The 16,079-nt window shown below is 39.1% G+C and overlaps 1 protein-coding gene across 13 annotated transcripts in view; it reads left to right on the top strand.

The window, feature by feature from the left end:
* The window catches only part of trpm3 (transient receptor potential cation channel, subfamily M, member 3), a 221,555-nt gene that overhangs the window by 137,564 nt on the left and 67,912 nt on the right, over positions 1-16,079 (top strand). For all 13 annotated transcript variants that reach the window (XM_028458380.1, XM_028458383.1, XM_028458377.1 and 10 more), the window contains exons 4-6: positions 1,027-1,240; positions 2,504-2,628; positions 4,173-4,344. In XM_028458380.1, coding sequence (XP_028314181.1) covers positions 1,027-1,240; positions 2,504-2,628; positions 4,173-4,344 — 511 coding nt within the window. The remainder of the gene's footprint in view (positions 1-1,026; positions 1,241-2,503; positions 2,629-4,172; positions 4,345-16,079) is intronic.

Below are 16,079 nucleotides of genomic sequence, written 5' to 3'. Positions count from 1 at the left end.
ATTGGCAGATGGTATTACATGGTCCAGTTGGTGCAAAGGTTAAAGAAGCCTCCGCTCTGTGCTCCAACCCAGCGTTATATTTATGTTTGTGAGGAAACAGCTCACCTGTAAGACTTTAAGAAAATTATTGAGCCTCATTAAACAAGTTACAATGCACCATTTTGCATTTTTATTGTCCTAATACTCTAATTACAAGTATAGAATTTTGAAAATATAGCAAAAATAATAACATATTGTGATTGACTGACTATCACTAGGCAGTTTACAACACAACTGTGAGAAAAAACCAAAATGAAAAATATTCAAGAGCCACCCACTTACACCGATCCATTGGTTCTCAATCAAGCTCATCTACACATGAACACTTGACAGTTTTCTCATCAGTTTTGTTAAATAAATGTGAATAGGTAAGCATTTGTCACTGTCAGAGCTATGAGTGGCATGGACATAAAAGCCTAACATTTGTGAGCATTGTTCATCAGTGAAAATAATGCATTTCTTTTTAACCTAAATATTCAAGATAACAGAAAAACACACCATTGTCAACAATGTTGTGATTACAGTGTAAGCATTAAAGATTCAGATTGCAGAGTATAAAAGGACTGACCTCTGTAACAGAATTCAATCTCACCAAAATGGTTCTGGGAATTCAGAGTTAACCCTGATTAACGTCTCATTTTATTCCCAGGTATAAATTATTCATCCAGCACATGTCAGGAGAGATTTTCAGTGTGGGATTAGATGGATAAACAGATGATCTATAATGCATGATGACTCTCAATCATTATAAACATCTGTACAATCTTTTTTTGTATCTTTGAATACGACGCCGCTCTGCCACTCGTAACACTTCCTCTTCTCCGAGGCTTGTTTCCATGGGTTTTACAAGTAATTATTTCCAGATTTATCACGCTCAGATCTGCACAGCATCCTTTGTTGCATTACAACATCTCAGCCACATGTGAACCTGACTGTTATGCAGATGTGCACTTCTTTGTCGATGACAGACACGTCCTCTATCTACAGTACGTGCGAGTGTCTTACGACACTAAGCCTGACCTGTTGCTTCACCTCATGACCAAGGAGTGGCAGCTGGAGCTACCAAAGCTGCTGATTTCAGTTCACGGAGGTCTGCAGAACTTTGAACTTCAACCCAAACTCAAACAGGTCTTTGGCAAAGGGCTCATCAAGGCTGCCATGACAACGGGAGCCTGGATCTTCACTGGAGGAGTTAACACAGGTATAGAGCCAAATGGAGAGATGCTAAGAGGTTGATGGATAATATACAATGAATAGGTGGATAGGTAAATGTTTAAAAAAATATTTCATTTTGTGGTTTAACAATATTTAAGGGAACCAGGTACTATTGATAAGCCATGAGATGATTAATGATCTGGATACAGGCGGCCGAAATGAGTTTCCTTCGAAGGGTGGCTGGGCGCACCCTTTGAGATAGGGTGAGAAGCTCAGTCACCCGGGAGGAGCTCGGAGTAGAGTCGCTGCTCCTTCACGTCAAAAGGAGCCAGCTGAGGTGGCTCGGGCATCTGTTTCGGATGCCTCCTGGTCGCCTCCCTCGGGAGGTGTTTCAGGCATGTCCTATTGGGAAGAGGCCTCGTGGAAGGCCCAGGACACGCTGGAGGGACTATGTCTCTGAGCTGGCCTGGTGTCGCCTCGGGGTTCCCCCAGAACAGCTGTAGGTGGTGTGCGTGGATCGGGAGGTCTGGGCGTCTCTACTGAGACTGCTGCCTCCGCAACCCGGCCCCGGTTAAAGCAGAAGAAAATGGATGGATGGATGGATGATTAAAGATCATTAAGGACACCTAATGCACACAGTCATCCCTCAATCTGGCTATTCTGCATATTAAATACAGACGTAGGTCAAAGTGAGTGTGCTGTGAGTAACTATAAAGGTTTTTATGTGAGTTGCATAATGATCATACCTGAGAATGAACAGGAAATTAATTAATTAATTACGATGTCTCATTATGAAAATTTTCCTTTTTTTTAAATCATATAAAGGTTTGCAAATCTAATGAAAGAGAGGCACTAACAGTCTTTATTAAGAAAGATAACTATACAGACTTAGATATGTGAACATAGAATGCAAGATTTAGTGACAGAATGAGTGCAGAGGCAGAAAATAAGATAAAGGCCTGAATAATGAATGGAGGCATGGGTTAAAAGATGGAGGTGGAGAAAGGATGAGTGTCAGAAGCAGAGATGGGAGAAGAAGGTCTGGCTGCTGCTCCCCTGAGGACAACAAGAGACCCTCAGCTACAACCTGTCTCTGTTTGAAGCTATTTCAGTGTGTGTGCATGTGTGTGTGTGTGTTTGTTCTTTTTTGCTACACTTCATTGGCTTTCCTCCGCCCGTTATAGATCTTGTACCATGAATCAATTGACTTTAGTATGTACTTTGACTCTGACAAAACCTGTGTTTTCTTCCTCTCTTTCTCTCAAATCCTCTTAAATATCTGTGCACGCACTGCTGCATCTGCACACAGGCGTGATTCGCCACGTGGGTGATGCACTGAAAGACCACGCTTCCAAGTCTCGAGGAAAGATCTGCACCATTGGCATCGCTCCATGGGGCATTGTAGAAAATCAAGAGGATCTTGTTGGCAAAGATGTAAGTGTTTCCGAAAAAGTGAGTCACGTGCATGCTACGACCTGTTTTTATATTCATTGATTCGTTAGAAAATGTCACATGCAGTCCACAAGTGCAAAGGATTCTAGATCACAGTTGTGTTAGCTAAATCAGTCTGAGATAAAGTCCCAGCCAGACAAACCACAAATGACTGCAGAGCACCACAGTTAAGGCTGTTTCTAAGACTCAAATCTGTTTTTTGTTTTTTTCCTTAATATTCTATCAGCGAGCACAGGGCTGGGTCCAGCTCAGTCGAGCAGAGCTGATTGCAGTCAGAGGCTGAAATGAGTTGATAAAGTGCAGAGGTTACTTTTTAACGCCTGAGAGGTCTTCACTGTGCATGTGTGTAATGAGCACACCCATACACTGCATTAGCGTTCTATAATCACGCTACAGATCAAGAACTACGAGGGATTTACATTGGTCTAAATTTAGGTGTAACTGACAAGTTGATGATACATTGAACACATTATACCGATGCATGCGTGTTTGCATATGTGCATGTTTTATACAGTGTCCCATGCAGCAAATTCTGCAGTTAATACTGTAAAGCGAAAATGCTTGTCAAGTACACTTCCTCAATGTTTCTTATGACAGATTCCTAAAGTGTAATTACATACTTGAGGGGCGTTGATTAAAATGTGGCGCGGCGGTGACTCGTGTCTCAGTGGGTGTTTGTCAATCTCCGTAGGTGCTCGAGCCCTGAAGCACCCACGGAATCGGCGCCTACGGTTAGAATACTTGGAATCTCTACCTTTATAATTCAGCTGCTTGAGGTTACATGATCTTTCTGTCATTTCATGATGCCTCTTTGTCTTTTCTAAAATAGGCAATAATTATTGTATGATGGGACCTCTGACCCTAGAACAAACCCTTTTGACAAAACCAAGCACTTTTGTTGTATCAATTCAAAAACCTAAAAATGTTGGTGGCATTGTTTAAAGGGCCCATGTTATGCTAAATCGACTTTTCTGTGCTTTAAACATCATTAAAGGAAGTCAGTGTCTTGTCTATAGGCACACCTACTCATGAATATGCATATGTAGTCTGCAAATCAGCCTGTTTGTTTAGAGTTGCTCAGAAAGTGACTTTTCAGAGGCTAAAACTCTGGAAAACGGGCAAGTTTGGGAAAATAAACCTCAAATACTATGTTTTTCAAAAGGAGATGGGTGAAAAATAGCATGACATGGGACCTTTAAAATGACCAATAAAAAGCACGATATACACAAGATGGTACATTTACACAGATCAGCTAATTAAGATTGTGAAAACACCAAATGTGTTTTATCATTGCATTCAATAGTGTGAGAAATGTGGGCAGGTGGAAGGATGTGTGCAAACTTTACAATGACTGTATTTCATTCAAACCAAACTTTGTTATATGAAAGTGGACTTCATATTTTAGCTATAAGTAAAGCTGAAACAAAGATTCAAAATAAAAGGCAGATTATCATCGTTTCTTGGCAGGCTTAGCATCACATCCAGGAAGTGTTCATTTATATCACTACTTATTGTGGTCTTGCTAGGTGGTGCGTCCATACCAGACAATGTCCAACCCCATGAGCAAGCTGACGGTCCTCAACAGCCTCCACTCACACTTCATACTGGCAGACAACGGTACCACGGGAAAGTATGGCGCAGAGGTCAAACTGCGTCGTCACCTAGAAAAGCACATATCCCTGCAGAAGATCAACACACGTGAGTGTATTAACTGCCTCTGTCTGTTATCTCTGTTGTTAAGTTGACCTACTTCCTCCTAAATTTGCGAAAATGTTTTCAAATGATGCAGTGAGAGATAAACGTTTATTAAAAGGCTGATTTTGTTTTTATCTCTTACATCACTGCAGGTTAATTGGGTTCAGTCTATTTTATGACTGTAACCAGACTAAAAATATCATTACCTGACTTGCACTTCACTCTTACTGTCATGCTGTCACTTTTCGCTGGCTAGCATTGTATCCTGATAAGCCTTTGAACCTGGGATCTATTGTTTTTGTGTTAACGCTTCCTGACAGTTTCAATGACCCCTTTCCCTTTAAACTCACTTTCAACTTCAAAGTAATCAAAGATGATTTGTTTTTGGTAAATCAGATTTATTTTTGTCAAAATCTTTTTTGGCTTTTTCCTGATATTTTCCCGCAAGAAACAAAACATGCTTTTTAACTGTGGTAGATGAAAACACGATAGCCAAAAATAATAAAGTGTTTTTGACTCAGGAGGAAATGTAGGTGCAGTTGCACAAAAAAATAATAATGATTTAGCAAACTTACTGTGCTAATGCATAAGCATTGATGGGTAATTTTATGTTAAACAAAAAGTATGTACTACATGCATGAAAAGGATTTAGCTAAAACAAGACTTCCTTTTAAGCTACCGTGACTTTATTTACAATATTTACTCCCTCATGGCTTTTAGATTTTTAAAACATTTTAAAGTATTCTAGATATACTCACAGAGAGTGCTTAAATGCCTGTTTTGCTGCCCTGAGATGCTCAGTCTGTGTGTTTGTCTAGCCTGTGTGTAGCATGTTGAGCTGTTGTTAAATGTGTCACTTTCAACTATCACATTATACCTCAGTCAGAAACTGAGAGGATTAACTAACAAAGACAATGTTGATTTAATTAGACTCCATTATATATTTTTTTCGAAATACAAAGACAAAAGAAAACACCATTTTTTCAATAGACTGTGAACATATTTCTCAATAGCTTGTCGGACCATTGCATAGAATGAGCCTCCCTCAAACCTGAGTCGGGGTGTTTTGCTATCAACATGAAGGTATTGTATTAACAAAATAACTTACACACTTCAGTGCTAGAGCTCATTTCAAATATAGAATGGATTTGTCACGAGAAGCGTGTAAAATCTGTAAACATTTTCAAATGTTATCTATCAGGAGGTTCAATAGAAACTTGTCAACATCTGAATGAACAATAAAGATTAATGGGAAGATCCCTGGTGATTGTTTACAGTGCAGCTTTTCCAATATTTTATCATAGCATGAATACATCAAATAAAAAATAACTTTAAACTTTACCTTAAAAGAATATTACATGTGACCTTTGGACTTCCCTTTGTCATCCTATGCCTGGACTCATACAAAAGGGGCTGGGAAGGCAAAGGGACGCCCAGCTGTCACCTCAGCATCTTATTGACCTCCAAAATACTTCAAGGTGAGTAGCTTAAATGAGGTTTGTTAGGCCTCTATAGCATTGGTGAAATAATGCTTTCAGCTTAAGGTGAAAAGCTTATGTGTATGAAGGAGTTACGTGTGTCCTGCAACCACAAACTAGACCAATATCAGTAAACTTTAAACACACATGATTCACAGGAGAACAAAACACTAACGTCATTGGTCCTCTGATGTTGTTGTAAAAATCATTTTAGTACTTGACATTTGTGGTAAAGTTTATAGAAACATACTTAGATAAACATACAAGAAGGCACCACAGTCCATGTATGTTTTGATCATTGGATTTTTCTTTCAAAAAAGGACATTAAAAATCTAAAGAAATTTTGCTTACTTCAATTTCATTTTAAGACTCAAAATTTAAGATTGAAATTCAAGGCCTTTTTTCTTCATAACTGTAAAAAAAAATGGATTAAAAAAAAAAGCTAAAAAAAAAATATTGGTATTTTTTCATTAAAAACTTTGTTTTTAATGGTCAATGTTGTGTGACCGTAGGTTACCCTTTTCAAAATAAGAGTGTGCTTGAGGAAAATGATTGAAGATGCGGCAAGTCATTCCAAAAAGAAGTACTGTGTTTTAATGGATTTAAAATATATGTTTTAGTATTTTATAACTACAAATATAAGAAATTTCGTGAAGCGTGTCTCCTCCTTCAGTTATGTGCCTTAGTAATAACACAGTACCTTATTGTGTGAGTCAGGGTGTGTTTTAAGTCCTCATCTATTGGCCGAAGGGCTTGTAGAAAAGCACCACTTCATGATTTGATTACCAGTCCACGGTCAAACGGGACCCACATCAATTTTACTCGCTGCAGGATTCCTGAGAGATTCAAATGCTGCCTGAGGTGGCACCCAGCAATGAAGGAAAAAAGAAAGTAAAGTGGGGTATAAACAAAGATCACTTTGAATGGCCTAACATATGCACTTTGGCCCACACGCTTCCAGCACCTTGTTTCTCTGACTCTATGCACAAAATCCTATTGTGCATACAAATGCTGGATGAAAGAAGTGAGCTAGATAGATAGATACACTATACTCTGTGGTGATTTTCTGATGCCGCTAATCCTGTTGTGCCCAGACAAGTGCTTTTCCTCTCATCAGTTACATTCATGTGACTTTTAGCATTGTTGAAACCACTAAGTTTGCCACACAATCTACAATAATATATCATAGTCTGCTATAAAAGATTTAGGCAACGATCATGCTACACTTTGCTTCTATAATTCAGACAATCTTGTGATTTGAAAGTGTAGAAAGCACCCGTTTATCCCCATCAGCTGGTGATGTTTTCTTATTCTTTTTAAGCTAATTTTAGTAAAATGGTGTTTTCCTATTTGCTCCATTACTCCTGTCCCAGTTTCAAATTGGATGCAGTGGATGGTCTTGCCTTAAACAGTTTTGTGTCCTTGTCAACAGGACGGTGGACAGTAATAGCAAAGAGACAGCTTTAACTTTGGGTGTAAACAAACAAACAAACAAAAAGGTATCAAGGCAGGAGGCATGTGAGACAAGCTCATTTGCTAAAAGTCAGTAGTCAGCGTGGTGCTATGCTAAGGTTTTTTGCTGTATTTTCATAGGTTTGCCAACCTGAAGTGTAGCGAATAAAGCATTGCTTTTACACCGTGATCATTAAAGTTTGTTGCAAGAATAAATATAAATGTACTCAAGGCTTTTATCTACTTGGTTATTAAATGATCCCAGCTGGGATTTTCGATCAGTTGCTTATCATTTTGAGAAACTTGCAAACTTGGTGTGAGTCTTAGATGAAGAAAAATCAATGAAGCAACTGGCTTTTGAAGCTTTTCACTGTGATCACTTTTTAATCACACTCCCACGGCTGTCTTAGAATGGACACAGTTAAAGAGAAGCAGAAAAGTGTAAAAAAGCGCTGAAAGAAGGGTCTGCGACAGGGTGCAAAGAAAGTGAAAAGCTGTTGATACTCAGTGTGGAAAGGCATTGTCCTGAAGAGCTGTTCTCTAAGGAATGAACACGCAGTCACATATAACATGAGGTTTTTCTTAAATATTAGGCATGGAATGAAGAACATGAAACCCTGCTTCAGTTTTAATGTCACTTTTGTTGTTTTTTTTTACACATTATTCTCAAATTCACTCATATCAGGACTCATGACTTGAGTCATTCACTATATTTAAATGAACAATTCACCTTGTGCTTGCCCTCTTCGTCTTTTTTCAGCAGAATAACTTGAGATATTAAAATAAATGCATGTGCAAGAGTACGTACAGAAGCAGGACTGTGACTGTGTAACCTTCACTGACCCTCCCATCGGTGTAGTTTTATTAATCACAGCATACGTAAGAGAGGTAGCTTCGGTAATTGAATCCAGAAGCCATAAGGCCTTGCATTGCAGATTAGCCGTGACATCGCGACCTCTACGAGTACAGGCAAAGGAAATACAGCTAAGATGTGGTGCATGGAAAGTCAAGTGGGGTGTTTGGTTTTTTTATTCAATTTCAGTGGATGTCTGAACAAACCCTTTATTGTTTTAGATCATAAATTTTATATCTTCTGGGTGTTTTCATGTCAAACACGATAGCAGGCATCTGTAGGACAATCCGATACAGCTTTTAATTAACGTGACTGATCAAAGAAAGCAGGCGAGCATTATGTAGTTAGGCAAGTTATTATGCCATTTAACTATACATGTTCAAACATTGAAGTGTTTGAACATTTTTAGTTAAGTTTAATTAAGGACTGAATGTTAGATCTCTATAAACCCTCTGCTTTGTGCGGATGGATGCCCTATGTAGTCGTGGTGCTGCACTAATCGCTTTCTTAAATTTCAGGGGTTGAGCTGGCAGAGAAAATGGTAAACATAAATCTAGCTACAGTATTTGGAAACATTTTTTTTTAAAATTTGGGTAAAATCAATACATGCACAAGTAGTTGTTAGGGGGAAAAAAAACTAAACATGAGATAAAGAGGACTATATGTCATGCAGTAAGCAGACAATGGGAGTCCCAACATGATATTCTATTCTAGTGGGAGCAAATATTTGGGTCTTTAAACCACAACTTTAGTTAAGCTTTTAATCTATAAGTGCCTAAATTTGTATCTCAGAGGGCCACTATAGTACAACACTACACAACAGCAGTGATTCCCTAGAGAAAATGCTACTATTTTGGTGTTATTGTTACTTTTATTGGGTTTTGGGAAGACGTCTCCTCGGACCTGCACTATGAAGTACTTATTGATCTTCCAGGATTTATTCCGTATACTGTACTACAACGCTGGTTAACTTGTTACAGAACTAAATCACTGTGGTAACTTAGGCTGAACGACTAACCTGGCTGGGAGTAGGTTTTGTTCTGGCAGGATATGAACAAGTATGAAAATTCTACCTCCTGACAAATCAGTTATCTTGGAAAACAAGCTACCCAAGAAAAGGAGGATCATTCTGAGAGCTCTGACAGCTGACAGGAGAGAGAATATTTAGGCATCTATGCAATCCTTTCACTTACTTGATGACTGACCTACATTAGACATTCATTCATTCATGTCTTCTGTGGCAACGCTGAGAGCCTCAGCTCCATTAGAAGTATTGTCCACCTTGTGATGTAGGCTGAGCTGTATGAACGCAGAGTCAGAAGCACAGCCATCAATTCCTGCATCCCTTCCTTCCTGCTTATTCAATTCAATTCAACTTTATTTATACAGTACCAATTACTATAGTCATCACGTAGCGCTATCAAAATAAAACATTCTTAAGGAAAAGTGTCAGCTCCAGTGGGGAGAAAACACTTCCCTTTAACTGGAACAAATATCCAGCAGAACCAGGTTCAGAGGACTGGTTGGGGTTAGTGGACAGAATGAAGAGAACAGAACAGGATAGAGAGATAGAACATAAGAGTGTCCCAGACTAGTTGAGATGTGAACCACAGATCAGGAACTGTCAGCTCCAGCTTCAAGACACCTGAAACAGAAAAGCATGCAAAACATACTTGCACTCTTACAGGAGACACACATAAACTCCATATCCAATTTAAAGCATCAATATGCTATTCCCCCAGTCAGCAAAGGTAATTTGACATCATTTTATAAAAGTCCATCTACTAACCTTTAGAAGTAAAAACGCTTTAGCACTAATATTTCTGTTTTCCTTTGAATACTTATCTAGAGATTATACCTACAGAAAGCATTATTTGTTAAGCACTAGATTTGTACTCTAACACACATCCTGGCTTTAAAAGGGCATCTACAAGAATGGCCAACATCTGACCCAACACAATCTATGCAATGATTACAAGGTGACCCAAACAAGCTTATGGACCAGATGGCAAAACACAGAATCAGAACAAGAACAGTTGAGAACTCAATCTATGACTGCCAGTCGAAAGAGACACAAAAATAATGATCACTTATGACAGGAACAAGACACAGGGGACACAAACAGGAAAAGCACAACAGGGAGAAAACAACACAGAGTGAGAGATTGCTGAAACAGAGGAAAACGAGGATGAATGCGCGTCAATGAAACCCATTAAAGTTAAGTACACCTGTCATAGTTCAGCAAACATACATTAATGACTTTGTGTGTGGGTTTTATTGGGGTTTGTAACTGTGAGCTACTAATAAAGCTGTTTGTCTGTGAAGGTTCTCAGTCATCCAGGTCATAGTTATAGACAGTGAAGTTTTGCTTCACAACATCTCACTTCTTATTCAAGAGATTTCCTCAGTTCTAAAACTGACTGGGAGTCTGAGATTGATACTCTGGAAGTGATCAATGAACTCATGCACTTCTCCCAGTGTTGTAATTTTACAATCATTACTGCCAGTGGCTCAAAAAAGGTGCAGGTACTCTCTTTTGCACGAGTCAAAGTCAAAAAAAAAAGGTCAATTTCCACGTGCATGTATAGCTCAACCCTAAACAAACTCACCTCTTGATACAAAGATCGCTCGTTCGAGTCCCTGCTGCAAACTCATTTTTTCCCCATTAGGATGCAACAACAATGTTTGTTGAACTTTACATCTACAGCAGTTAGCACACCACGTATACAATAAAAGCTCTTCAGTATTTTGTAAATGAGTTACAGTGCAGTTGGATGGCGTCAAACAGAGCCTTCGCTGTTAAGGTCAATGAGCACAACCTCCACCTGATAGAGGCCCTTCCTCTCCCTGTGCAGCATGATCCCCAAGACCCAAAAGGAAAGGGACTAACTTGGCTCAAATCCTTATTTATGACCAAATTGAGCAGGCTTTTTATGTATATAGAATTTAAATAAATCCAAATGAGAACACAGTTACATTTCCTTTGTTTTTTATAATACATTTTTGTTCAGTTTTTGACTGTCTTAAGGAAGTGACCCTCACTCTAACCCTACGTCACTTCCTTCAGTCGCAATCTTTACGACAGAGCTGCTGGGAGTGATATTTGAATGAAAACCGACCATGCAAAGTGTATTAAATATTTTAATAGTATACATTTAAATCTGAGACTGATTTGTGGTGTTTTTAATTGTTAATAAAAAAAAAAATAAAATAAAAAAAATGGATTAAAACACAATACATAACATTGGCAATCAAAAACCAAACAGAAAATAAGATAAACATCAAAATAAATTGGAATTCACTCAAAGCATAAACTTCTAATTATTTTTTTTAAAAAGCAGAGTTTCAACCTTTTAAATAGTACACAAACTGCCATAAAATAGGCCGACCGGATGGAGATTAATTTTGCGCATGCGCGCCGGACCACGGACTATTTTGGGTGCTTGGTATGCGCATGCGCGCCGGATCCTGGACTAATTTGAATGCCATGACATATTTGGTACCTACATCGGCACTGTGAAGGCTGATGTGCTCTGATAAGCGGCGGAGCAGCTATTTGAAGGATTAAAACAGACGAACTGGTGAGCGTACCGGAACGCTGAAAGTTTGTTTTTGGCGCTTGGAGAAGTGCTTATAATGCAGAAAGCACAGCACAGAGTCACAGAAATTCTACTCAGCAAAAAAGTGAATACATCAGTTACACATTAGAGCTCAATCAATTAATCTGCAGGGCTATTGAATGATGTAGATTCATCGGTAATAGCTAAAATGGGCTTTAATTCTGATGATGATTGATTGATTGGTTGAATGTGATCGTAATGTGTCCTAGGACAACCAAAAAAGAAATAATCTTCAAGACAATAAATAATCAGAACTTTTTTACTCTAATCAGTGCCACATTTTAAGGTAAAGGCCAGTTAGTGTAGAATGGGTGAGTTATGATGTTAAATGAGCCAATCAGAAGTAACCAATGTGTGTGAAGTTATGATATAACGGGACCAAAGTTGCCACAGTTACCTTAAAAATGGAATCTGATGACCGATTGCTGATTACTCCTTTAAAAAGTAATTAAGTTAATGTACAGATTCTAAAAGTAACCGTTAGATTACAGGTTACTTTATTAGTTACATTAAAAAGCTGCAGACAACAGCCCCCATGCACCGCCTCAACATAAAATGACAGTTTTGCCAATACTTCATTCATTAGAAGTGCATTTTTAAGAGTAACGTCAACAATGTATCTCGTGACGAACAATTACATGGAAAAAAACACATTTTTATTCAAATTAAATTAAAGACAGTCTGTCTTGACTTCAATTAATATAAATATGTATGGTCATTTTATTTTACAAATAGTCTTTTTGACCTGACATATTTGGTCTGTATCTACCTGGATCTTTCATATTTTGTCTGAGTATCAAAGTTCTCCTCATGCTGAAGACGAGACTTGTCGCATACAAGAGGAAAATGCATAAAAAGTAACTCACATTGATTTGGATAAGTAACATTAATCTGATTACTGGTTAGGAAATAGTAATGTGATTACCCGTTACTGAAAAGAGCGTTCATACGAGAGTGATATGTTACTAAATAACTAAGTTACCGGCATCTATGACCAAGGCTGATTAAATATTATTAAGTTAAAGTATTTCCTTTACAGATTTAATGGATTAAATTACATTTTAATTATAAGACTGTAGTCAAAACATAATCAAAATATTTGGTTAAAATGCATTGTGAAATAGAAACCAGTTAAATGTGAAGCAGGTTGAAGGAGTGCTCACTATACCATTTAAAATTTAGTATAGCTTTGTGCATTTACATATTGCAACACGTCTCTGTGTACGGAAGGGTTCTTTGGAGACATCGGCACACTGAGAAGGTGAGTTTGAAGGTTTTTTATTGCCACCTTTCACACACTTACACGCGCCGTGTATTTTCACCTGCAGGCTGTCAGCACTGTCCTCCAGCAGCTCCCCTGCAAGATATAAAGCAGATGTGATTAATCACAATGCGCTACACCTGTGATGAATCACCACAGTCCCTCCCCTGAATCACATCTTTCACACAACCCTTCTCTACCATGCTAACCACCCACCACTAGTATGTCAGCAGAAAATAGGATCAACTGTGAACTTCCATTTTAAATTCAAAATGAAATATTGAAACAAGGGTGAAGAAACACACTCCTCTATGTCAAATGGTTTTCTTTAATGACAGAGATGAATGAGACCTGCAAATACAAAAGTGCAGCTAAGCAGGAGCTTATAACTCGTATATAAAGCTAAAGCATGTACAAGAACATAGAGAACAAATATAAATGAGCAAACTCACATGAAATAAGTGGAACAGCTCACAAACACGTCTTAGCAGGAGGGAAGCAGCAGAAAACATGGATGCCTCCTGACTAACTCAGACACCAACGAAGCAGAGGCCTACAGTGGCCCTTAGTGGCCGGTGGTAAACCCTGCAAAGGGGATGAACACCAGGCAGTGTGGCATAGGGGACTACGGTATTTACGGTGTATTTACTGTGTTCTTTTGAAGCTAGTTTGCTCTAATTCTTTATCCTGATGCACAATACATTTTTAAATGTCTCATAAGGGTTGTGTAAAGTTTTTTTTTTTTTTTTTTATATGAGGGATGTTATGCTCGATGCTGTTATTATGCATATAATTAAAAGTACTTTGTATCAGTCTAAGACATGACATACTTTCACTGGCACATGCAGAAGTATACGTTCTTACAGTCAGATAGAACCAAAGAAAGAAACTAAGGTTTCCTCTCGTGGTTGCCTGGTGAACCCTTAGAGTGGAAGTTTGTTGTTTCTTTTTTCTGCATATGCTTGATGAGACCATTTGGGAGCAGTAAAATGTTCCCATACTTCTTCAAAAGATTGCCTCGTTTTGCAGATTTCAGCATCAAACTAGTTTATAATCTCCGGAGCATGTTCGACCATTTGGAGATTACTTTGTAATAAAAGGGGTTCAATGGCTTTTAACATTTTAAATTGTGTTTATTTTATGGGTTTTTTTTGGCCTTTTTTCCCTGATTGTAATGAGACAGTTTCACAGAACAGCCCGCCAGGCTGGCATCCGTTGTGACCACCATCCTGGACGTGACTGTGCCCAAAAGCACACCGTGCATCAGGAAAGCCGGGGCTCGCCATTGCCCAGCCCTCTCTGTGCGCCATGACGCATGAGATTTAGCCCGCATGAGGCCACCCACCGCTGGAATTCTCTCATGTGGAGGTGAGCGAGCTGGATTACAAGGAGAACAGATGCCATCAGCCCAAGTAACCAAAGATATAATCTGAAACATATTTTCCCGGTTAAAAAAAGCACGAGGCGTGCCATGAAAGGCACCGAGCGCAGAAGAAGCCCCAGGAAAACTATTTCTTGTGCTGGGGACAACATACTCCTTTTGTATTCATCACAAAGCCCAGGTTAGACAGGTGACGTAACAGAACGCGTCTGCATTCCGGCCTCTGCCTCTGATTGTGCCAAAAGCAGCCAAACGTCCAGATACGTGGCCAGGCGGATGCTACGCCTTCTCAGCGGGGCTACCGACGCTTTCGTGCTCCACACAAAGACCCTTGGGCTCAGAGAGAGGTCAAAAGGGAGCACACAGTACTCGTAACATATCCTCCGAAAAGCGAATATGAGATGCTTTCTGTGGGGAGGATATATCAGGATGAAGAAATATGCATCTTTCAGGTCGACTGACGTGAACCAATCGTTCTGAGGTACCAAGCGCAGAAGGGAGGCATGCGTAAGCATCCTGAAACTGTATTTCTTGAGATATCTGTTCAGAGCACGTAAATCCAGGATAGGGCTTTTTGGCTTCACAGCCCTGTTGCATGGACGCCAGCGCAGAGCCAAAAATCCCCTCTGGGACTACGAGCATGTCTAAAATGTTGCTCTTTTCTCCGTCAGAGAGGTAAGCGAGGTCGAGCCACCGCACTAGTCCTTGAAGCTCCATAGTGCTCATAGCTCTCCCCGTGGAATGGATTGCACAGCACTGGACGCGGAGACACATGTCCATGACGACCGACATCTCACATTTGGCTAACTAGTAGCGCCCGGCGACAGAAGCACGCGAGATGTGCTCTGAGTGAGAAGAGGTGTTTGAATGACGTGGTGCCGTCCTCCTCCACGCCTTATAGTAGGTGCGACAACCTGTGGCGAACGGACACATTTCACCAACCAATCAGGATTGGCGTAATGAGATAATTGTTTCTGAGGTCTGCAGCAGAGCGTGCATCCCATAGTGAGACATCGAAAGTAATATTATGAACTCAACTCACTTTCATAAAAAGCTAAAATGTATCTGCATCACTTTTTATAGAGGGATTGATTGTTGACAACATATTGGTCCAGTTAGATCTATTGAATGGTGATCAAGCCAATCACAGCCAGCAATTTGATGAAGCTGCCATTCCGAGAAGGTAAACAAAGAGTTAACAGTGATCAGTAAAGTGTAAGAAAAGTAAAAAAAATAAATAAAAAAAAATGTGTAACAGGTGGCAAAAAAAAAGATCCAAAAATGGCAAATATGTGGCATGAAAAGAGTGAAAAGTGTCTAAAATGGGCCAAAAACAGTCAAGTGTGGCACCAAAAAAGGCAAAAAAGGTATGTAATGGCAAAAGGTAGCTTAAATGAACAAAACGTGGCAAAAAATAGTGAAAAAGAGCAAAAATGTGGAACAAAGAGGCAAAATGTAGTGAAAAAAGTAAACAAGTGTTATCTAATGAGCAAAAGCAAGCATATTTGCAAGAAAAGTGGCAAAAAATAGTTAAAGAATTATCAAAAAATGGATGAAAGTGTAAAAAAGAATTAGCAAAAATGGACAAAATGAGGCAAATAGATATATATTGGCAAAAGGAAGCTAAAATCTGGAAAAAACAAAAGTGTAGATTTTTGGGGAAAAGTGGCAAAAATGAGACAAAGGAAGTTGC

The sequence above is a fragment of the Gouania willdenowi genome, chromosome 9 (genome assembly GCF_900634775.1).
Source record: "Gouania willdenowi chromosome 9, fGouWil2.1, whole genome shotgun sequence".
Classification (NCBI taxonomy): Eukaryota; Metazoa; Chordata; class Actinopteri; order Blenniiformes; family Gobiesocidae; genus Gouania; species Gouania willdenowi.
Note: the sequence above shows the minus strand (reverse complement) of the source record. Positions and strands in the feature narration are given on the sequence as shown.